This window comes from Bombina bombina, chromosome 4 (assembly GCF_027579735.1).
Source record: "Bombina bombina isolate aBomBom1 chromosome 4, aBomBom1.pri, whole genome shotgun sequence".
Taxonomy (NCBI): domain Eukaryota; kingdom Metazoa; phylum Chordata; class Amphibia; order Anura; family Bombinatoridae; genus Bombina; species Bombina bombina.
The window spans coordinates 92,209,939-92,234,496 of NC_069502.1; the positions used below are offsets into that span (position 1 = coordinate 92,209,939).

The 24,558-nt window shown below is 38.4% G+C and overlaps 1 protein-coding gene across 2 annotated transcripts in view; it reads left to right on the forward strand.

Moving 5' to 3' along the window:
* Positions 1-22,564, forward strand: part of FDFT1 (farnesyl-diphosphate farnesyltransferase 1) — a 35,173-nt gene extending 12,609 nt beyond the window's left edge. For both annotated transcript variants that reach the window (XM_053709549.1, XM_053709548.1), the window contains 6 exons: positions 1,504-1,687; positions 3,114-3,242; positions 14,418-14,609; positions 18,152-18,328; positions 20,239-20,391; positions 20,675-22,564. In XM_053709549.1, coding sequence (XP_053565524.1) covers positions 1,504-1,687; positions 3,114-3,242; positions 14,418-14,609; positions 18,152-18,328; positions 20,239-20,391; positions 20,675-20,884 — 1,045 coding nt within the window. In that variant the 3' untranslated portion in view covers positions 20,885-22,564. The remainder of the gene's footprint in view (positions 1-1,503; positions 1,688-3,113; positions 3,243-14,417; positions 14,610-18,151; positions 18,329-20,238; positions 20,392-20,674) is intronic.
* Positions 22,565-24,558: the final 1,994 nt, after the last annotated feature.

The window sequence follows — 24,558 nt, forward strand, 5'->3', positions numbered from 1 at the left end:
AAAAAATAAATGGACATAATACAGAAAACCTAACCCTAGAGCTTTTTGTTCTATTCTCACCCTGGCCGGCTACACTATTATGGTGCTGGTGATTATGCAATGTAGATAGTTCTCTAATGTGCCTTGTTTTTAAAGGATAAGTAACCATCTTGTTTGTCACTACAACCACTACCCACAATGGGTTAAACTATACTGGTTGGAGTTTCTCTCCCCATTCTCTAGTCTGATCAGTAGAAGAAAACCGTTTTATCTTCTCAGGCTCTCTTAAAGGGACACTGAACCCAAATTTTTTCTTTCGTGATTCAGAAAGAGCATGCAATTTTAAGCAACTTTCTAATTTACTCCTATTATCAATGTTTCTTTGTTCTCTTGCTATCTTTATATGAAAAAGAAGGCATCTAAGCTTTTTTTCTTGGTTCAGAACTCTGGACAGCAGTTTTCGATTGGTGGATGAATGTATCCACCAATCGGCAAGGACAACCTAGGTTGTTCACCAAAAATGGGCCGGCATCTTAACTTACATTCTTGTATTTCAAATAAAGATACCAAGAGAATAAAGAAAATTTGATAATAGGAGTAAATTAGAAAGTTGCTTAAAATTTCATGCTCTATCTGAATCACGAATGAAAAAATTTGGGTTCAGTGTCCCTTTAACTTGCTGTGTTATACACCTATATTACCCTCTGATCATGTTCACAGTAGTAGCTACATTTAAACACCGACATTCCCAGTGTCCCCTCACTTTACCATTTTTTTACCCAAAGATGGCCTCTGGTGTCCTGTATTCTTATCTCTTTCCAATGTTCCAATTCTGTAATTATCCTTTTCTGTTAAATCTCTTCACTTGCTGCCTTACCAAACCCGTACCACCTTTAACAAGAATTTACATGAACATGCCAACAGAACTCCTCTCTAATGTGACCTAGATATGGCTACAGCAGTACTATGTGTGGCATGCTAGCCATTTACCTGTGCCCGCTGCACTCATGCAAACTTTATACATCAGTGCTCTTATACCATTTTCATAATTCCCTTGCTATCTTTATTTGTAAAAGCGTAGGAGTCGGACCATTTTTGGTTTTGCACCTGGGTAGTGCCTGCTGATTGGTGGGTACATTTATTATAGGAGTAAATTAGAAAGTTGCTTAAAATTGCATGATAATAGTATCCAAGTGTAGGCATTGTTTAAAACAGGGCTTGACAAACCCAGGAGACAGGGAGCCACTGGCTCCTAACTTTTTTGGGTTATTTTCCATATGTCTTATTACAACTGCCACTGTCTGGCTCCTAAGTTTTCTTACTGGCTCCTAATTTTTAAACCAATTTGTCGAGCATTGGTTTAAAAATTCTGCTTGCCAAAAAAATATTGGTGATTGGTCTTTCAAAGATTCTTTGGCACAGCATAACTTTATGTAATAAGGAAGGAAATCCATGTTTTAATATATGAATGCCAAAAGACAGGTCCTATCACAAGTTTATTTACAATGTCCTGTGTTGTTTAAGGCATGCAGTGTGTATATTCTACCTCGTGCTGCGTGCGCTAGACACGGTAGAAGATGACATGACCATCGGCCTAGAGACCAAGATCCCCATGCTGCACAACTTCCACACGTACCTGTATCAGGCCGAATGGAACTACACAGAGAGTAAGGAGAAAGACAGACAAGTACTTGCAGACTTTCCAACGGTATGAAACACTTTGATGCTCATTCCTCAAACTGTAACGTGAACAAATGATAGCCCTGATTTCTTCATGTGTGACTGACGAAATATAGAAATATCTGCCTGTACACAGAATCGCTCAGTGGCTTTTTGAAAAGAAGATTGTACTGTCTGTAACATTTTCTCCCCTGTCTGTAACATGTTCCCAAAGTTTACCTGCTAGCCTGTATTAAATTGCTCTATAGTTGCAACAAAAGTATGTCATCAGAGTCTTAGTTTATTCTAACAATTTTTTTTGGATTTCTACATCTTAAAGGAAACTTAATTAGTGTTGAAACTAGAAGGCAGATGAGAGCCAGAAGCCTCATATAGTTGAGTTAATAGTCTGTATATGCCTGGCATCCTTGAATTAAATGATTCTGCCCACACTCTCAGTTGGAAGTTTTTATTCCCTGCATCAAGTGCTTTCTGAAAGTTAGGGGGTTAAACATATAGAGTCTAGATTACAAGTAGCTCTATAGTTGGCTTTAACACGGTATTACAAGTGGAAAGTAAACGTGAGTGACTGAAGGTTAGCGTGACTGAAGACCTTGTGTAAGGGGTTAAAAAAATGTGCACAAAACACAACATAAATACATTAAAATAAACTGTTACACTCATATATACACTATCTGATAAAAATAATTCATATTAATATTTATGCTTTTTTCTTTTTTTTTAATGAGGGTTCGTAGGTATATGACGAGGTGTTTGAATGGAAAGGGCTTATAATAATGAATTGGTTAATCATATTTGATCAACTTTTCACCTGTTCTTTATTGGAAGGAGAAATATGATGATTATATTAATAACAATTGAAATAGTTTTATTTAACTAAAACAATAACATTTTTAATGCTTGCCCCTCCCTCCTCACACTTAGGTCCTTGTGCAGATATATTCCATAAGAAACAAAAATAGAGTACACTGCGATCCTTAAAAGTAAAAGAAAGTTTAAAAATCCATATCTTAAAAATAGCAAAGTATTGAAAAATATATTCCACTCCAAACAATCTTCTATTCAGTGAGCTTCTTGAAACTTAGTATGGTTTGATTCTGGGTACATAGGTTTGCAGGGGAGCAATGGCATTAAAGGGACATTTAAGTCAAAATTAAACTTTCATGATTCAGAAAGAACATGCAATTTAACAATTTTCCAATGGACTTCTCATATCTAATTTGCTTTGTTCTTTTGGTATCCATTGTTGAAAAGCCTGCATAGGTAGGCTCATAAGCAATACACTACTGTGAGCTAGCTGCTTGTCACTGTTCTTTGCGAGCTCTAGTTATTATTATGACACCATCCACATGCCAACGCTTTTGAATACATGCTGTTCAATATTGTATTACCTCTTCATTTTATTGTGAACTGTTTAGACCAAACAGTGTATTAAGTGGGTTTTTGTTTTTCAGATCTCTCTGGAGTTTAGAAACCTTGCATTGGTTTATCAGGATGTTATTGCAGATATCTGTCACAAGATGGGAGTAGGAATGGCTGAGTTCCTTGAGAAGAAAGTGGGTTCTTTGTCTGAGTGGGACAAGGTAATAACTGCCTTTAGCAAAATACTTTTTTTTTCTTTCTACTATGTTGGTTTAAAAAAAAAAAAAAAAAAAAATGCAAGAGAACCACAGACTGCCACTTTACCATTGATATTAACCACTTAAGATTAAGTTTTTCATAAAGACAATTTTGCTATTTTTGCCCAGTATTGGTTTCACCCTAATTATCTACTCTCTTGTTATGTGCACCCATACATATTCACCATTTTTTTTTTAACAGACAAACTAGTCTTTCTTGTTAAAGGTTCTTGGGTATATATAATAACAATACATAAGAATGTACTACTGAAATAGATTTGTCCTGATTTTCGGAATTCCCCTTATACATATATATTCCTGTAAGCATGTATGTGAATTACGTTAATACAAAAAAAAAAAAGTGTAATAAATATAGCATATAATCCAAATAGCAACAGTCTTTTACCGGTTCATTCCAGTATAATACACTGATACACTTTTCTTCACCACAATGACACAGATTCACCATGACCTTTATAGCCTTAAAGGGACATTATACACTAGATTTTTGTTTGCATAAATGTTTTGTAGATGATCCATTTATATAGCCTATACAGCTTTTGTTTTGTTTTGTTTTTAATGTATAGTTTTGCTTATTTTTAAGTAACATTGCACTGATTTTTAGACTCCTGACCAAGCCCCAAAATTTTAGGAGAATACTGATGTATACCTACTCCAGCTTGCTCCTGTTTGTTTAAAGAGTCTTTTCATATGCAGAGGAAGGGGGTGGGGGGCAGTGTCTGCTTTTTTTTTGCTATAGAACCACTTGCAGTGGGTGTTCCAGCTAACCTTTTTAACAGAGCTAAACTGGAGCTTCTAATTAAGTTTTTTTTTTTTTTTTTTTTTTTTTTTTTTTTTTATACTAAATATTTAGATCAGTATCTGTGCATATTATTCTTTATAGGAGTGTCTATTACATGCAGTTATATGAAAATTGGTGTATACTGTCCCTTTAACACCCTCCATGTGAATGTAATCTGCTTAATTAACCCCTTAAGGACCAGGGCTGTTTTAACACTTTTGTGGTGGTTGTGTTTAGCTGTAATTTTCCTCTCTCTCATTTACTGTTCCCATACAAATTTATATATTGTGTTTTTTTTTTCAGGATAAGAAGGGCTTTCTTTACATACCATTATTTGTATCATGTCATATAATTTACTTTAAAAAAATAATAAAATATGGTGAAAAATTGAAAGAAAAAAACATGTTTTTTTACTTGAAAAATCTTTTATTCATCTACAAAAGCTAATGACAAAAACTGCTAAATATATTCAAAATTTTGTCCTGAGTTTAAAAACACCCAGTGTTTACATGTTTTTTTTGCTTTTTTTAGCAAGTTATAGGGCTATAGGTACAAGTAGGACATTGCTGTTTCAAAATTATAGATTTTTAAAATTCATCAATAGTGACATTGTAACACTGTCACAAACATAATAATTGGCTGTTACTATCTGCCTCACAGGCCTGGCAGATAGTAACAGCGGTATTTCGGCGGAAGCATTCTCTGATTGCTCTCACTGCTCGTTTTAAGTCATGACGGTTCAGGACCGTCATCAGTCCTCAAGGGGTTACTACAGATAGAAAGGATCCAGTAAAATCTTAACTGGATCCTGTATAATCAATCACCCTGATAGTGGAGTGGAGAATCGGCCCACCAGTCTCTTTCGAATAACCACTACAGGGAACCCATAATACACAATAACTAAAACAGGTTAGTTTAAACAGTCTTTCTTTCTCTTGTTAAGTGTATCCAGTCCACGGATCATCCATTACTTGTGGGATATTCTCCTCCCCAACAGGACGTTGCAAGAGGATCACCCACAGCAGAGCTGCTATATAGCTCCTCCCCTCACTGTCATATCCAGTCATTCTCTTGCAACTCTCAACAAAGATGGATGTAGTAAGAGGAGTGTGGTGTATTATAGTTAGTTTCTTAACTTCAATCAAAAGTTTGTTATTTTTAAATGGTACCGGAGTGTACTGTTTTATCTAAGGCAGCATTAGAAGAAGAATCTGCCTGTGATTTCTATGATCTTGGCAGAAGTAACTAAGATCCATTGCCGTTCTCACATATTCTGAGGAGTGAGGTAACTTCAGAGGGGGAATGGCGGGCAGGTTTCCCTGCAATAAGGTATGTGCAGTTAACATATTTCTAGGGATGGAATTTGCTAGAACAATGCTGCTGATACCGGATTAATGTAAGTTAAGCCTAAATGCAGTGATTTAATAGCGACTGGTATCAGGCTTATTAACAGAGATACATACTCTTATAAAAGTGTAATATAAAACGTTTGCTGGCATGTTAATCGTTGTTATATATGTTTGGTGACAAAACTTATTGGGGCCTAGTTTTTCTCCACATGGCTGGCTTGATTTTTGCTTAGAAACAGTTTCCTGAGGCCTTCCACTGTTGTAATATGAGTGGGAGGGGCCTATTTTAGCGCTTTTCTGCGCAGCTAAAATTACAGACAGAGACACTCGGCTTCCTTCTGCATGATACAGGACATCTCTGAAGGGCTCAAAAGGCTTCAAAAGTCGTGTTTGAGGAGGGTAACAACCACAGTAGACCTGTGGCAGTTGTTGTGACTATGTTTAAAAACGTTTTTGTCATTTATTATTCAGTTTTTGGTATTAAGGGGTTAATCATCCATTTGCAAGTGGGTGCAATGCTCTGCTAACTTGTTACATACACTGTAAAAATTTCGTTAGTGTAACTGCCTTTGTTCACTGTTATTTCAAATTTTGCAAAATTTGTTTCTCTTAAAGGCACAGTAACGTTTTTTGTGTTGCTTGTTAACTTGGTTTAAAGTGTTTTCCAAGCTTGCTAGTCTCATTGCTAGTCTGTACAAACATGTCTGACACAGAGGAAACTACTTGTTCATTATGTTTAAAAGCCATGGTGGAGCCCCATAGGAGAATGTGTACTAAATGTATTGATTTCACCTTAAACAGTAAAAACCAGTCTTTATCTATAAAAGAATTGTCACCAGAGGGGTCTGTCGAGGGGGAAGTTATGCCGACTAACTCTCCCCACGTGTCGGACCCCTCGCCTCCCGCTCGAGGGACGCACGCTAATATGGCGCCAAGTACATCAGGGATGCCCATAGCGATTACTTTGCAGGACATGGCTGCAATCATGAATAATACCCTGTCACAGGTATTAGCCAGATTGCCTGAATTAAGAGGCAAGCGCGATAGCTCTGGGTTTAGACGAGATACAGAGCGCGTAGATGCTGTAAGAGCCATGTCTGATACTGCGTCACAATATGCAGAACCTGAGGACGGAGAGCTTCAGTCTGTGGGTGACGTCTCTGAATCGGGGAGACCTGATTCAGAGATTTCTAATTTTAAATTTAAGCTTGAGAACCTCCGTGTATTGCTTGGGGAGGTATTAGCTGCTCTGAATGACTGTGACACAATTGCAGTGCCAGAGAAATTGTGTAGGCTGGATAAATACTATGCAGTGCCGGTGAGTACTGATGTTTTTCCAATACCTAAAAGGCTTACAGAAATCATTAGTAAGGAGTGGGATAAACCCGGTGTGCCCTTTTCCCCACCTCCTATATTTAGAAAAATGTTTCCAATAGATGCCACTACACGGGACTTATGGCAGACAGTCCCTAAGGTGGAGGGAGCAGTTTCTACTTTAGCAAAGCGTACCACTATCCCGGTTGAGGACAGTTGTGCTTTTTCAGATCCAGTGGATAAAAAATTAGAGGGTTACCTTAAGAAAATGTTTATTCAACAAGGTTTTATTTTACAGCCCCTTGCATGCATTGCGCTTGTCACTGCTGCGGCGGCGTTCTGGTTTGAGGCCCTGGAAGAGGCCATCCATACAGCTCCATTGACTGAAATTATTGACAAGCTTAGAACACTTAAGCTAGCTAACTCATTTGTTTCTGATTCCATTGTTCATTTGACTAAACTAACGGCTAAGAATTCCGGATTCGCCATCCAGGCGCGCAGGGCGCTATGGCTTAAATCCTGGTCAGCTGATGTTCAAAGTCTAAATTACTCAACATTCCTTTCAAGGGGCAGACCTTATTCGGGCCTGGTTTGAAAGAAATTATTGCTGACATTACTGGAGGTAAGGGTCATACCCTTCCTCAGGACAGGGCCAAATCAAGGGCCAAACAGTCTAATTTTCGTGCCTTTCGAAATTTCAAGGCAGGTGCAGGATCAGCTCCCTCTACTTCAAAACAAGAGGGAACTTTTGCTCAATCTAAGCAGGCCTGGAAACCTAACCAGTCCTGGAACAAGGGCAAGCAGGCCAGAAAGCCTGCTGCTGCCTCCAAGACAGCATGAAGGAACGGCCCCCTATCCGACAACGGATCTAGTAGGGGGCAGACTCTCTCTCTTCGCCCAGGCGTGGGCAAGAGATGTTCAGGATCCCTGGGCGTTGGAGATCATATCTCAGGGATATCTTCTGGACTTCAAAGCTTCTCCCCCACAAGGGAGATTTCACCTTTCAAGATTATCTGCAAACCAGATAAAGAGAGAGGCATTCCTAAGCTGCGTGCAAGACCTCCTTGTAATGGGAGTGATCCATCCAGTTCCGCGGACGGAACAAGGACAGGGATTTTATTCAAATCTGTTTGTGGTTCCCAAAAAAGGGGGAACCTTCAGACCAATTTTGGATTTAAAGATCCTAAACAAATTCCTCAGAGTTCCATCATTCAAGATGGAAACTATTCGAACCATCTTACCCATGATCCAAGAGGGTCAGTACATGACCACAGTGGACTTAAAGGATGCCTACCTTCACATTCCGATTCACAAGAATCATCATCGGTTCCTGAGGTTTGCCTTTCTAGACAGGCATTACCAGTTTGTAGCTCTCCCATTCGGGTTGGCTACAGCCCCAAGAATTTTTACAAAGGTTCTGGGCTCACTTCTGGCGGTTCTAAGACTGCGAGGCATAGCGGTGGCTCCTTACCTAGACGACATCCTGATACAGGCGTCAAGCTTTCAAGTTGCCAAGTCTCATACAGAGATAGTTCTGGCATTTCTGAGATCGCATGGGTGGAAAGTGAACGAAGAAAAGAGTTCTCTATCTCCTCTCACAAGGGTTTCCTTCCTAGGGACTCTGATAGATTCTATAGAAATGAAAATTTACCTGACGGAGTCCAGGTTATCAAAACTTCTAAATGCTTGCCGTGTACTTCACTCCATTCCACGCCCCACGGTGGCTCAGTGCATGGAAGTAATCGGCTTAATGGTAGCGGCGATGGACATAGTACCATTTGCGCGCCTGCATCTCAGACCGCTGCAATTATGCATGCTCAGTCAGTGGAATGGGGATTACACAGATTAGTCCCCTCTACTAAATCTGGATCAGGAAATCAGAGCTTCTCTGGTGGTTATCTCGGGTCCATCTGTCCAAAGGTATGACCTTTCGCAGGCCAGATTGGACCATTGTAACAACAGACGCCAGCCTTCTAGGTTGGGGTGCAGTCTGGAACTCCCTGAAGGCTCAGGGTTCATGGACTCAGGAGGAGAAACTCCTCCCAATAAATATTCTGGAGTTAAGAGCAATATTCAATGCTCTTCTAGCTTGGCCTCAGTTAGCAAAACTGAGGTTCATCAGATTTCAGTCGGACAACATCACGACTGTGGCTTACATCAACCATCAAGGGGGGACCAGGAGTTCCTAGCGATGTCAGAAGTCTCCAAGATAATTCGCTGGGCAGAGACTCACTCTTGCCACCTGTCAGCGATCCATATCCCAGGGGTAGAGAACTGGGAGGCGGATTTTCTAAGTCGTCAGACTTTTCATCCGGGGGAGTGGGAACTCCATCCGGAGGTGTTTGCTCAATTGGTTCTCCGTTGGGGCAAACCAGAACTGGATCTCATGGCGTCTCGCCAGAACGCCAAGCTTCCTTGTTACGGATCCAGGTCCAGGGACCCAAAAGCGGCACTGATAGATGCTCTAGCAGCGCCTTGGTTCTTCAACCTGGCTTATGTGTTTCCACCGTTTCCTCTGCTCCCTCGTCTGATTGCCAAAATCAAGCAGGAGAGAGCATTGGTGATATTGATAGCGCCTGCATGGCCACGCAGGACCTGGTGTGCAGACCTAGTGGACATGTCATCCTTTCCACCATGGACTCTTCCTCTGAGACAAGACCTTCTAATACAAGGTCCTTTCAATCATCCAAATCTACTTTCTCTGAGACTGACTGCATGGAGATTGAACGCTTGATCCTATCAAAGCGTGGCTTCTCCGAGTCAGTAATTGATACCTTAATACAGGCACGAAAGCCTGTCACCAGGAAAATTTACCACAAGATATGGCGTAAAAATCTTCATTGGTGTGAATCCAAGAATTACTCATGGAGTAGGGTTAGGATTCCTAGGATATTGTCCTTCCTCCAAGAGGGTTTGGACAAAGGATTATCAGCTAGTTCTTTAAAGGGACAGATTTCTGCTCTGTCTATTCTTTTACACAAGCGTCTGGCAGAAGTTCCAGACGTTCAGGCATTTTGTCAGGCTTTAGTTAGAATTAAGCCTGTGTTTAAACCTGTTGCTCCCCCATGGAGCTTAAACTTGGTTCTTAAAGTTCTTCAAGGGGTTCCGTTTGAACCCCTTCATTCTATTGATATCAAACTTCTATCATGGAAAGTTCTTTTTCTGATGGCTATTTCCTCGGCTCGAAGAGTCTCGGAGTTATCTGCCCTACATTGTGATTCTCCTTATCTGATCTTTCATTCAGATAAGGTAGTCTGCGTACAAAACCTGGGTTTTTACCTAAGGTGGTTTCTAACAAGAATATCAATCAAGAGATTGTTGTTCCATCATTATGTCCTAATCCTTCTTCAAAGAAGGAAGGTCTTTTGCATAATCTAGACGTAGTCCGTGCCTTGAAGTTTTACTTGCAGGCTACTAAAGATTTTCGTCAAACATCTAACCTGTTTTGTTGTTTACTCTGGACAGAGGAGAGGTCAAAAGGCCTCGGCAACCTCTCTTTCCTTTTGGCTTCGGAGTATAATCCGTTTAGCGTATGAGACTGCTGGACAGCAGCCCCCTGAAAGAATTACAGCTCATTCTACTAGAGCTGTGGCTTCCACCTGGGCCTTTAAAAATGAGGCCTCTGTTGAACAGATTTGCAAGGCTGCGACTTGGTCTTCGCTTCATACTTTTTCAAAATTTTACAAATTTGATACTTTTGCTTCTTCGGAGGCTGTTTTTGGGAGAAAGGTTCTTCAGGCAGTGGTTCCTTCCGTTTAAGTTCCTGCCTTGTCCCTCCCATCATCCGTGTACTTTAGCTTTGGTATTGGTATCCCACAAGTAATGGATGATCCGTGGACTGGATACACTTAACAAGAGAAAACATAATTTATGCTTACCTGATAAATTTATTTCTCTTGTTGTGTATCCAGTCCACGGCCCGCCCTGTCCTTTTAAGGCAGGTCTAAATTTTAATTAAACTTCAGTCACTACTGCACCCTATGGTTTCTCCTTTCTCGGTTTGTTTCGGTCGAATGACTGGATATGACAGTGAGGGGAGGAGCTATATAGCAGCTCTGCTGTGGGTGATCCTCTTGCAACGTCCTATTGGGGAGGAGAATATCCCACAAGTAATGGATGATCCTTGGACTGGATACACTACAAGAGAAATAAATTTATCAGGTAAGCATAAATTATGTTTTTACAAGATATGACGAGTCCACGGATTTCATCCTTACTTATGGGATTACGCCTCCTGATCAGCAGGAAGTGGCAAAGAGCACCACAGCAGAGCTGTATATGTAGATCATCCCTTCCCTCCCCCCAGTCATTCTCTTTGCCTGTGTTAGTGATAGGAAAAGGTAAAGTGAGGTGTTAGTTTAGATTCTTCAATCAAGAAGTTTTTTTATTTTAAAATGGTGCCAGTGAGTACTATTTTCCTCAGGGAGAAATCGTCAGTCTATAACTTCCCAAGAGGAGTGGAGACATTTTATTTTTCTGCCCTGATGTTGATGATCTTAGCAAATGTTATCTAAGATTCATACTGGTTCCCACAGAGCAGTTGAAGGTAGTGTAAAGAAACATCTTCAGTGTGGAGAACCGTGTCATGCTACAAGCAGCATTGAGGTATGTTCAGTCATTTGTTTCTGGGGAGACTTGATGCATCAGAACAGGCTGACATTATTCCCTATCTGGGGAGGGGTAATCAGTATGCACTATATGTATGGTAATGGTGTACCTGGAATTCCCTTTATATTGATTGCTAAATATGTCTAATATCATTTGGGTATCTTCAATATGGGCTAAACGCTGGGAGATGCGGTTGCTGGCTAAGGACTGTCATTGTCATACATTAAACTGACAGGAGGGAGTACAGTTTTTTTGTCATGCGGTTACGACATGTTTGTTGTGTATGTAAGAGGGGCATTTCAGTGCCTTGGTCGTTCAACCTAGCTTATGTGTTTCCACCGTTTGCTCTCCTTCCCCGGTTGATTGCTCGTATCAAACAGGAGAGGGCTTCAGTAATTCTAATCGCGCCTGCCTGGCCTCTCAGGACTTGGTATGCCGATCTAGTGGACATGTCCTCTCTGCTGCCGTGGAAGCTTCCATTGAGGCAGGACCTTCTCATTCAGGGACCCTTCCAAAACCCGAATCTAGTTTCTCTGCAACTGACTGCTTGGAGATAGAACGCTTGATTTTATCTAATCGGGGGTTCTCTCGATTCGGTCTTTGATTCAGGCACGTAAGCCTGTTACTAGAAAGATCTACCATAAGATATGGCGTAAATATCTTTATTGGTGCGAATCCAAGGGCTACTCATGAAGTAGAGTTAGGATTCCCAGGATTCTGTATTTTCTCCAAGAAGGATTGGAGAAAGGATTATCAGCAAGTGCCTTAAAGGGACAAATCTCTGCTTTGTCAATTTTCCTACACAAACGTTTGGCAGATGTTCCAGACGTTCAGTCTCTTGTCAGGCTCTAACCAGAATCAAGCCTGTGTTTAGACCAATTGCTCCAGCCTGGAGTTTGAATTTAGTTCTTAATGTTCTTCAAGGGGTTCCGTTTGAACCCATGCATTCCATAGATATTAAGTTGTTATCTTGGAAGGTTTTATTTTTGGTTGCTATTTCTTCTGCTCGTAGAGTTTCTGAGCTTTCAGCGTTTCAATGTGACTCGCCTTATCTTATCTTCCATTCTGATAAGGTGGTTTTACGTACCAAACCTGGTTTCCATCCTAAGGTTGTCTCTAATAAGAATATTAATCAGGAAATTGTTGTTCCTTCATTATGTCCTAATCCTTCTTCTAAGAAGGAGCGTCTGTTGCATAACTTGGGCGTGATCCGTGCCCTGAAGTTTTACTTGCAGGCGACTAAGGATTTTCGTCAATCATCTTCATTATTTGTTGTTTTTTCTGGAAAGCGTAGGGGCCAGAAGGCTACGGCTACCTTTCTTTCTTTTTGGCTGAAGAGTATCATCCATCTGGCATATGAGACTGCTGGACAGCAGCCTCCTGAAAGTATTAGGGCTCATTCTACTAGGGCTGTGGCTTCCTCATGGGCATTTAAAAACGATGCTTCTGTTGAACAGATTTGCAAGGCTGCAACTTGGTCGTCTCTGCACACTTTTTCAAAATTTTAGAAATTTGATACTTTTGCTTCTTCTGAGGCTGGTTTTGGGAGACAGGTTCTTCAAGCAGTGGTGCCTTCCGTTTAGGTTCCTGTCTTGTCCCTCCCTTTCATCCGTGTCCTATAGCTTTGGTATTGTATCCCATAAGTAAGGATGAAATCCGCGGACTCGTCATATCTTGTAAAAGAAAAGGAAATTAATGCTTACCTGATAAATTTATTTATTTTACGATATAACGAGTCCACGGCCCACCCTGTCATTTCTAAGACAGGTATTTATTTTTGTTAAACTTCAGTCACCTCTGCACCTTTTGGCTTTTCCTTTCTCTTCCTAACTTTGGTCGAATGACTGGAGGGGGAGGGAAGGGAGGAGCTATATATACAACTCTGCTGCTCTTTGCCACTTCCTGCTGATCAGGAGGCGTAATCCCATAAGTAAGGATGAAATCCGTGGACTCGTCATATCGTAAAAGAAATAAATTTATCAGGTAAGCATAAATTTCCTTTTCCCTGGGGCTTCCTGTATTATCCCACATAGGGAAGTGATTTCTTAAAACACTGGGTCCTAATCACACCCCATCCACAACTCTGCGTGTGTGTATGTATGTATGTGTATTTTTTATATATATATATATATACACACACGTACGTAGCCCTCAGTTTACGCCGGGGTTAGGTTCCCGGAGGAATGGTTGTAAATTGAAACCCAGTTTATAATGTAAGTCAATGGGAAGTGATGGAGTTAAGTTCCAGGCCCCTCTCAATATTGTCATAATTAACACCTAATACATTATTTTTAAAGCTTTGAAATGAAGGCTTTAAATGCTAAACAGCATTATAAACCTAAAAATATAGATTGTATCATCATCAAACTAAGTTTAATGAACAAAAACATTTGCTAAACATCACCTAATAAAATAATTACACAACAGACTGCATCATCATCAAACTAAGTTTAATTTTTTAACGTTTTTTTACTAGCATTTTTCTGCAATCAGTTCTCTGCATTATTAGCATATTAGATAATATAGGGTCTGTACCTATTCTATGCATTTCAATCTGCAGTGATTAATAAGCAGTTAGACACCCTTACCTGAATCTGCTGGAGAGGAAGATAATAGGGAAGTGCCTGCTAAATTTTGCTCAATAGATCTGGTCTGATCTGTGCACACAGATCAATTTAAGGCAGTTAAGTTGCATAACTTTGCTGCAAAACAAGCGGACAGCTCCACCTACTGGCTATTTTAATTAGTGCATTGCTTTCCAAAAGCTTTTCAATAGCAGTCAGATGACTGAAAAAAAAGGTGGTTATTCTGAAACGGCGCAAATTGAACCGGCGTAAACCGAGGGGGATATATATATATATATATATATATATATATATATATATATATATATATATATATATATATATATATATATATATAATAGCTTTTTTCTAAACTTTTTCACATAAGTGCTTACAAGGTGAGAAGGGGACACTAGTATCTCAGTTGGTACTGAACATTTTCCTGTATATACATTATTCTCTGCATACATGTAACCTGTATATTCTTGTTTTAAATCTCTAGTATTGTCACTATGTTGCGGGGCTGGTGGGAATTGGCTTGTCCCGTCTGTTTTCTGCCTCAGAGTTGGAAGACCCGATTGTTGGCCAAGATACAAAGCTCTCAAATTCCATGGGCCTGTTTCTACAGAAAACAAATATTATCCGCGATTACTTGGAGGATCAACTGGATGGTCGAGAGTTCTGGCCAAAAGAGGCAAGTAATAGAGCCAGGTCTTTTGATGAGGAAAACAACAGTTACCGGGAACTGGAGTTTGGATAATATGCTTTTATTTTCTTTCAATACATAGTAAAACTATTTATTATTAATATAATGATGCAACTTGACAAGCAGTTTTAGTTCCAGTGTTTTAACAGATGATTTCTATTCTAGAGAGAATATTCTGTTAAACAAATATCTCTTGTAAATTTGCTTTGTCTAATAGTTATTGTTAAATGCTCTTATTACCTAGTTATATTATAACTGACATTTTATAGAAACCAAAGCATGTCTAGAGGGGAAGTTGTACAGCCCAATTATTTAACATTAAATAGATAATTGTATGATAAATTAATAATACATATAGGGCTATATTACATGTGATGCCATAAAGTTTGCACGTGAGCAATATAGGAATTTCGCACTGCGCTAACTTGCGCTTCTATTACAAGTTGAAAGTAAACATGTTTGTTTGATCGCAATTTAATTTAATGTGCATCAGGTTAGCGCGACTGAAGACCTGGCATAAAGGGTTAGATGTATGTGTGTCTAAATAAGAATTCTATAATAGTATTTAACCCCTTAATGACCAGAACATTTTTCAATTTTCTTACCCTTAATGACAATGGCTATTTTTACATTTCTGTGGTGTTTGTGTTCAGCTGTAATTTTCCTCTTACTCATTTACTGTACCCACACATATTATATACCGTTTTTCTCGCCATTAAATGGACTTTCTAAATATACCATTATTTTCATTATATCTTATAATTTACTATAAAAATGTTTATAAAATATGAGGAAAAAATGGAAAAAACACACTTTTTCTAACTTTGACCCCCAAAATCTGTTACACATCTACAACCACCAAAAAACAACCATGCTAAATAGTTTCTAAATTTTGTCCTGAGTTTAGAAATACCCAATGTTTACATGTTCTTTGCTTTTTTTGTAAGTTATAGGGCCATAAATACAAGTAGCACTTTGCTATTTCTAAACCACTTTTTTTTCAAAATTAGCGCTAGTTACATTGGAACACTGATATCTGTCAGGAATACCTGAATATCCATTGACATGTATATATTTTTTTTTAGAAGACATCCCAAAGTATTGATCTAGGCCCATTTTGGTATATTTCATGCCACCGTTTCACCGCCAAATGCGATCAAATTTAAAAAAAATGTTCACTTTTTCACACATTTTGTCACAAACTTTAGGTTTCCCACTGAAATTATTTACAAACAGCTTCTGCAATTATGGCACAAATGGTTGTAAATGCTTCTCTGGGATCGCCTTTGTTCAGAAATAGCAGACTTATATGGCTTTGGGGTTGCTTTTTGGTAATTAGAAGGCCGCTAAATGCCGCTGCGCACCACACGTGTTTTATGCCCAGCAGTGAAGCGGTTAATTAGGGAGCATGTAGGGAGCTTGTAGGGTTAATTTTAGCTTTAGTTTAGTGTAGTAGACAACTCCAAGTATTGATCTAGGCCAATTTTGGTATATTTCATGCCACCATTTCACCGCCAAATGCGAGCAAATAAAAAAAACCTTTAAATTTTTCACAATTTTAGGTTTCTCACTGAAATTATTTACAAACAGTTTGTGCAATTATGGTACAAATGGTTGTAAAAGCTTTTCTGGGATCCCCTTTGTTCAGAAATAGCAGACATGTATGGCTTTGGCGTTGCTTTTTGTTAATTAGAAGGCCGCTAAATGCTGCTGCGCACAACACGTGAATTATGCCCAGCAGTGAAGGAGTTAATTAGGTAGCTTGTAGGGCGCTGGCAGGGTTAATTTTAGCTTTAGTGTAGAGATCAGCCTCCCACCTGACACATCCCACTCCCTGATCCCTCCCAAACAGCTCTCTTCCCTCCCCCACCCCACAATTGTCCCCGCCATCTTAAGTACTGGCAGAAAGTCTGCCAGTACTAAATAAAAGGAGTTTGTTTTATTTTATTTTTAAAAAAAATGTATTCTGCTGTAATGGAGCCCTGCCTTAGCCCCCAACCTCCCTGATCCCCCACCAAACAGCTCTATAACCCTCCCTGCTACTTAATTGCCGCCATCTTGGGTACTGGCAGCTGTCTGCCAGTACCCAATTTGCCCCCAAAAATATTTATAAACTTTTGCCCCCAAAAATATTTATAAACTTTTCTGTAGTGTAGCAGTCCCCCCCCCAGATCCTTTTATATATATATATATATATATATATATATATATATATATATATATATATTTTTAATGTTTTGAACTTTTTTTTTTTTTTCATTGGTGTCAGTGGCTAATATGCGCGCGCGCCCCCACGTGCTCACGTGCGCGCCCCTCACGTGCACGCGCGCGCACCCCCACGTGCACACGCGCGCGCACGCTGCCGCCTCCTTGCTTCCCTTCCCCCCCGGAACACAGCACCATTGTTACCTTTGCAGAGAGGGCCACAGAGTGGCTCTCTCTGCATCGGAGGCTTGTTAAAAGGTATTGCAGGATGCCTCCATATCGAGGCATCACTGCAATACCCTGAGAGCTGCTGGAAGCGATTGCGATCGCTTCCAGCACTCTCTTAAACAACTGACGTACCAGGTACGTCCATTGTCACTAACTGCTAGTTTTTGCAGGACGTACCTGGTACGTCAGTTGTCATTAAGGGGTTAATAATGTGTTTTACTGTTTAGCATTCCAATGTTCTTCACATATAGGAAAATTTTATTTTTATTATTAAATATATATTCCTATAGATGTATAGATATATATTTTACATTAATATCAGATGTATATAGAAATTACCTTTAACTTGTAATATGTGCGCTATCCCATGCGCGCAAAAAGATTACTTCTAGTGATGTTTACACTAGAGCAGGAGCGCTAAATAGCGCACCACTTGTCATTTAGCCCATAGTAGGTATAGGTGAATGACTGCTGTGTTTTACCATTCAATATTCTGCTAAAATGTTTCTCTAGAGTAACATTTTAATGTTCTAATTGAATTTTCTTTCCTGCATACTGACTTTTTAGTGAGAATCCATATTTGACTGTTATGTGAATATTCAGATGTTACATTCAGAATTTGAGTGTTATATTCCAAAAAGTTACAAAACAAAATGAACTTGGAAAGTTCAGTAGCGGTTTTCATCATATGTTTAGAACACAAGAATGAGAGCCAAATTGATGATTTTAAACAAATTAGAATTTCACTAAAATAAATAAACATATTTCAACTTGAATATGCCGCTATAAAATGCCATATAATCAGTATGACCGGAACCTAGTGGAATTAAATAGAGCACAAGGTATAATATTATAGAGCAGAAAGTTTATCAATAACTTATTCTACTTAAATCCATACGAACTATGAAACAGAAATTTGATTCCCCCACCTCATCAATTTTAGCTCAACGCATTTCTCACAACCAGAACCCATGAAAAATGAGGGGTCCTTTTAGTCCCACTAGACAATTGGGTATTTTTCATTTGTAATAAAATTAATAAAAATCTACAAACTCGAACTTCAGAAGCCAACCTTGTGTTCTTTGTGTATACGTTAGGTGTGGAGCAAGTACGGCAAGAAGCTGTCTGACTTGGCAAAGCCAGAGAACATAGTTCCAGCTGTGCAGTGTTTGAATGAACTAATTACAAATGCTTTGCACCATGTACCAGACGTCCTCCTGTACCTATCTCGTCTAAAGAACCAGAGTGTTTTCAACTTTTGTGCAATCCCACAGGTGAGAACAACACTTCAAGGCTTCTCAGTACACAGCGTGTTTAATATCAAGCATGTATTTGTGAAATATAGATGCTGACTTTTCATTTCGTAGTATCCGTTAACCTTATTATTTCTCTATATCTCTTTATATAAATGTGTGGCCTTATTCCTATAGAGATGACCATTTTTATACCAGCATGAACATCCTAGCGCATTTGCCTTTGTGTTGTATTGGATAATGTATCTCTAAGGGAAATTTGTATGTACAGAAATGTTTAAAACCTTGTCTGATTTAGTAAACTATTACACATACAGGAGATGTTTTCATACATATAAAGCAAAAATACATTTGAAGCTAAAAAATACATATCAAAGAGCAGCAATAAAATATAAATGTGAAATTATTAAGGACTATTAAATACAAGAGTTGCATATTCAGGAAATGTGTAATACCAAGGCAATACAATAGCTCTTACTCTGAATTTGAAGGGACATTGATGTATTTCAGTTTTGAATAGAAGCATTTTTGTAATATACATGCATTAGCAAAATGCTTCTTATAAAAGCTATAGCTGTTTCAAAAGAGTATTAAGTATGCACCGTGCACCAGCATTTTAAACACAGCACTTGCTCCTAAAGTCCTAAAGTGCTTGTATAATCTGGTAAAGATTTCAATTTAATTGCTGACATGATATAAGCCCCACCAGTGCTCTGAACTGCTGCAGTATTTAAAATGCTGGTGCACTGAGAATATCTTGCTATGCTTCACATGCACGTGCAGAAAAAAAATGTTAATACTTAAACAGTGCTAACTTTAAAAAAAAAAAAAAAGCATTTTTGCCAATACATGTATATTGCAAATGTTTTCCTCTATGTGTATTTACATTTTGACCATAATGTCCCTTTTAAAATGAACAGTAGATTTTTCAAATATTTTGACAAATTTCAAAGTTGCCTTACATTTCCCTGCCCCTGTATCATGTGATTGCCACATGTATCATGTGACAGACATCAGACTCATGTATACACCGTGAACCTTTGCACATGCTCAGTTGAAGCTGTTACCTCAGAAAGTTTGCATCTAAAAAGATTGGGCACAGTTTGATAATGAAAGTACATGGGGAAGTTTTTGTATGTATAATTTTGCTAACTAGCCTATAGAAAAGTCACGTAGCTGTATTGGATGACAGAGACTATCATTCACAGGCCTGAGCTAAGATTATTTTTTATTTTTTTTATTGAGCACTGAGAAAAATGCATTTCATTTTTAAACACCCTTATTTAGATGGATCACTAAATTACATTGAGTACAATGCATAATTTGTATTGTTAAGTATGTATGTATGTATGTATGTAAAATCCTGTGCAATCCTGATGACCATGTGCTTTTTTTATTTCTGCTATAACCATGCACTTAAACAATAATTTAAGTAATAAGTAGACACAATTAAAGCTGATCAGAAGCTTGTAAGCACATTTGTGAGTATGGTTAGCTGTCATACTGGTTTTTATTATCTAAATATTGATATGAGCTTGACAGCAAAATAATACAAAATTTATGACAAAATGAAAATAATACCATTTTATACATAGGTTTAGTTTACAAGTGATTGACTTTCAGCAGTAAAAGGGATGTGGCTTCCGAAGACACAGCAGGAGCAATCATGGAGAAGTGGAAAGCCGGGAAATGCTGTGATGTGATAGGACAGTACGTCTACAATAGCACAGAGCCTCACTCCTCCCTACTGTCTTTCTGATTTTCCTGATGTGCTCCCGGGTGCAGCCTTATTGTTAGTACTGCTGTGTGCTAGATTTAATGACAGCAGCAAAACCATTAAAACGGTGGCATTTTATATACTGACATGTTTGTGTTGATATTTCCGTAAGCCTTACAAGGTTAGTCAGGTCTCATATGGTATGTCCTTGCAGGTTATGGCTATTGGAACGCTGGCTGCGTGCTATAACAATCAGCAGGTGTTTAAAGGTGTTGTGAAGATTCGCAAAGGCCAGGCAGTGACCATGATGATGGATGCCACAAACATACATGCTGTAAGGGCCATCATGTACCAGTACATTGAAGAGGTATGAAAAATGTTAGTTAATTGTCCTCTCTGACCTAAGCACCCTTTATCTAAGCTGTCAGAACCTCCCCTGTCCCTTGTTTTTAAAGCAAACCTCATACTATTCTCCTGCACATAATAACCGCTTAGCATCCAGGGCAGAATGCTCTAGGCCTCCCAATGTTTCATTTAATTACATGACTATTTTTGTTTTAACCTTTACCTGAACCTTTTACACTTTCTGGTTTTGGTACGAATAGTGATTATGTATTAATTTGTCTCTCTTTCTTTTTCTTGTTTTTTAGATTAATCAAAAGATTCCTCTTACGGACCCCTCTTCTGGCAGAACACAGCATATTATATCATCTATTAGGAACTTGTCCAATGGCCCATTGGTCACCCGTAGTAATTACTCTCCTATCTATCTGTCCTGTGCTATGCTGTTGGCAGCACTGAGCTGGCAGTACATGAGTGCAGCATCACAGGTGTCTGAAGAAGTACATACTGGCCAGTGAGCTGGTTATTGACAGTGACAGCCTTGTGACTGGTTGCCCTTTGTATTCAACATGCATTGAGGATGAATGCAGTGGTTTAGCAGAGTTCAAGTCTTCTGGAGACAAGTGCAGCACTTAAAGTATATTTACATATCTCAAACATAAGCTAACAAGACTGCCTCCGGTGTCAAGTCCTCTGGGAAAAAGGAAGACAATAGAAGGGGATTTTATTTTTTTTCTACAAAATCACTGGGTTATTTTCTAGTCCAGTGAGATTCACCAACGGCTGACTTGATGACTTTAGTCCTTTCTTTTGTATACACTTTTTTCCCTTGGTTTCTCTAATTTAGAGTAATGTGTGCAATAATTTGGCAGTGGGCAAGAGTTACAAAATATGCAGATGATGGCATCAAAGATGGCATAGATTGTGATAAGCTTGAGTAATGGTGTTTGTATCAATAAGCACATCTAATCAGGCTAGGGTATGCTTAGCAATGTTTTAGGGCTCTTTGGGTATGAGGTAAATGCTGATCGCTTAACTGTAAGTATTATTCTGTGAGAATATTGTGTACGCACTACATATGCCGTATCTGTGTTAAGATTCTTTTCATAGAAAAACATACTTTCAGCGGATAAGAATCAACAGGCACACAAGTCTGCCCATATTTCTTTAAGAAATACAAACTTAACTATTTTTTAGAGTATATTTATGCATATCCCAGCCATTTTTTAATTCCCTTATAGTTGTCTTTACCACATTGATTAGAAATCTTTCCTTTAATCAACCACTCTTTCTGAAAATAAGTTCTCCAAATTACTATTGAACTTGCTGCCCTCCAGCATTAGATTTTGACCCCTTGTTCTATTGTTCCTTTTTTGATAATATATATGAGAGAATTTCTAGTTAATCTTTACTCCCTATGACCATAAACGGACAGTCTCATGGCATAAGACTGTTGGCCTTGTGTATGGTAAATACATCCTATCAAAGGATGCAAGAATGTTTATGCTATAGTCTTTAAAGATAAACATTTGCCACTGTCATCAAACGTAATATTTTTTTTAAAAAAGGCATAATTTAACATTCCCTATAGTGAAGATTTGATTTACATGATCCAACATTCAAATTTCATATTTGAATGTAAACATATATTCTGTAGAAACATTTGAATACCACAAGAGTAACATTCAGTAATATGACTGTTAACATACAGACATTTACCCATCACTAATCTTATAGGGGCTTCTGTCTTAAAATGTATTCACACAAGCACAAAATCACTGTTTTCAAAATAAATTAATTTATGGATCCCCAAAACCGCTCACAGAATACCTAAAACACTTATAGAATCTTTAATATAACAGAGTAACAGCACCACTCTAAATACCTTGTTTTTAAAAAAGGTCTGTAAAAGGCTTGGCTAGATTAGATTGATTAAAAAGGTTTATCAAATACATGATATGCAGATGCCTAATTTTTCTTTTCCTACAATAGATTTAAATAAAGCCACAAACTGGAAAATACATGAATATGTAATTAACTTGTTCTCATTCAATTAGAATTGGATACAAATAGATATGTGCAGTTCTACAAATATTCCTACACCTCTTTATAGAAGTGTTTGGAATAATCTGTATTGTGACATTGTTATACAATGTGCTTTAATTTTTTATTAAATAAAATTATAAAATGAAATAAAATTCTCAGCTTTTGTTTTAAGCAATTATTGGAGCATAGCTAACAATTGTGTGTGTTGGGAAAAGTTTATTTCTTTCATAAGGCGGTGAGAGTCCATGAGCCATCACATGTGGGATTAGATTCCAGTCCACCAGGAAGAGGCTAAAAATACACAACATACCTTTTTAATCTTCCCCACTTTCTACACCTCAGTATTAGATTTTGCCTCCACAGGAGAAGGTAAAAATTCGGGAAGTGCTTTGAATTCTTAGTGAATAAGGGTTCTCAGAAGTGTGTGGGACCCATTATTCTCCCCCCCCCCTTTATGAGCCAGGAAAACAGAAAGGTATACAAGAGTAACTGGCAGGAAGAGTAATTCTCCCTTTGAGAGTTTATCCTGTCTCGGGTGTCGCTGAGACACTCCTTTTTACAGATCCTGTGTCTGCCTGCTTTGTAGAATAGGCTCTTCTACTGAAAGCAGTACTCCTGCAACTTGGTAAACATGGTAGAGTGAGTGCTGAAAGGTAAGTATGCATTTGCACTCACATAGCCCACTAGCTATTGCTTATACTTTAAAGGTATCACATAGGGGACATTTCATTATGTTCTTACCGTTTCCACACTGCTATACAGGTTTTAGGGGGTCCATTTTATTTATGAGTAAACTTGGGTACTGTTTCTTAATTTTTCCTGTACTGCTTCTCTCTCTGGTACGCAGTTTTTCAGTTATCGCCTTAGTAGTTTGTTGTTTTTTGTGTATAACTTTCAGAGCAGCTTCATTCAGTGAGGAATATTAAAGAATTTCTCTGCTAATCTGATAATTTTTCATATTTTAGCATCTACTTGCACTTTCTGGTCACATATTTGACATTTCTTTAAATGGACTATTCCCTATTTGTTCTTACTAGCCCACATTTTGACATTCTTTTGAGGGGATTTTTTCCATAGGGTGGTATGTGTTACTGCCAGGTGTGAGGCGGTTAACGTTTTTTGCACCAGTTTGGTGCTTGCCACCTCTATCTTCTCTCCCTGTCTTTGGGAAGTGGCGGTCCTATTCGGGCAGCTCCGGAAGCATCCCCCATTACTGGATGGAGTATAATTTTATACTAGGAATAGGAACTTCTTATTGTATATACATGCTAGTATCATGCCTACATTTGTTTTAACATATATTTTCTTTATGTCCTTCTTCTTTATTGAGACTGTACCAAACATTTTTTTTTTTTTCATACTGGGGACTAATCCACATATAGCAAGTCAGGGATATTTATTATTTATATCTCACTCTTGCACAGTGCCTTATTAAACCTTCATACTGAGGTTATTTGTCATGCCTTTATAAGTGTGTGTGTGTGATTTCAGTTTACTTTTGGCAACTGTGTTACTATCTTATTTCCCCTCCTGCTCTACGTCTCTGTGTATATATATATATACACACACACACACACACACACACACACACACACATATATAATACACATACATACACACAGCAAGAAACAGGTGCACTCTCACAAACAATACGTCAGGTGCCAGGGTGCTAGAGTAGGTTAAGATATAGCGAATAGAAAACAGCACTCTCTGGTCTTAACAGCAAATAAATTACTTTTATTCGGTAACGTTTCGGGGAATGCTCCCCTTCATCAGGTGTGATGAAGGGGAGCATTCCCCGAAACGTTACCGAATAAAAGTAATTTATTTGCTGTTAAGACCAGAGAGTGCTGTTTTCTATTCGCTATGTATGTGTGTGTGTGTATATATGTATATGTATATATATATATATATATATATATATATATATATATATATATATATATATATATATATATTCTTCCAATAATAATGCACTCTCAGGGAGTGAGAGTGCACTATTATTGGAATAGTACTATTTGCTTTATTTGCACCCAGGTGGCTGGAGTTGGTGGGAGGATTCGTTTTCCTGTATGTTTGTGTGTATATATATATTTGTTTTTATTTTATTATTATGTTTTAATATTTATTTTTTATTTCAAGTAAT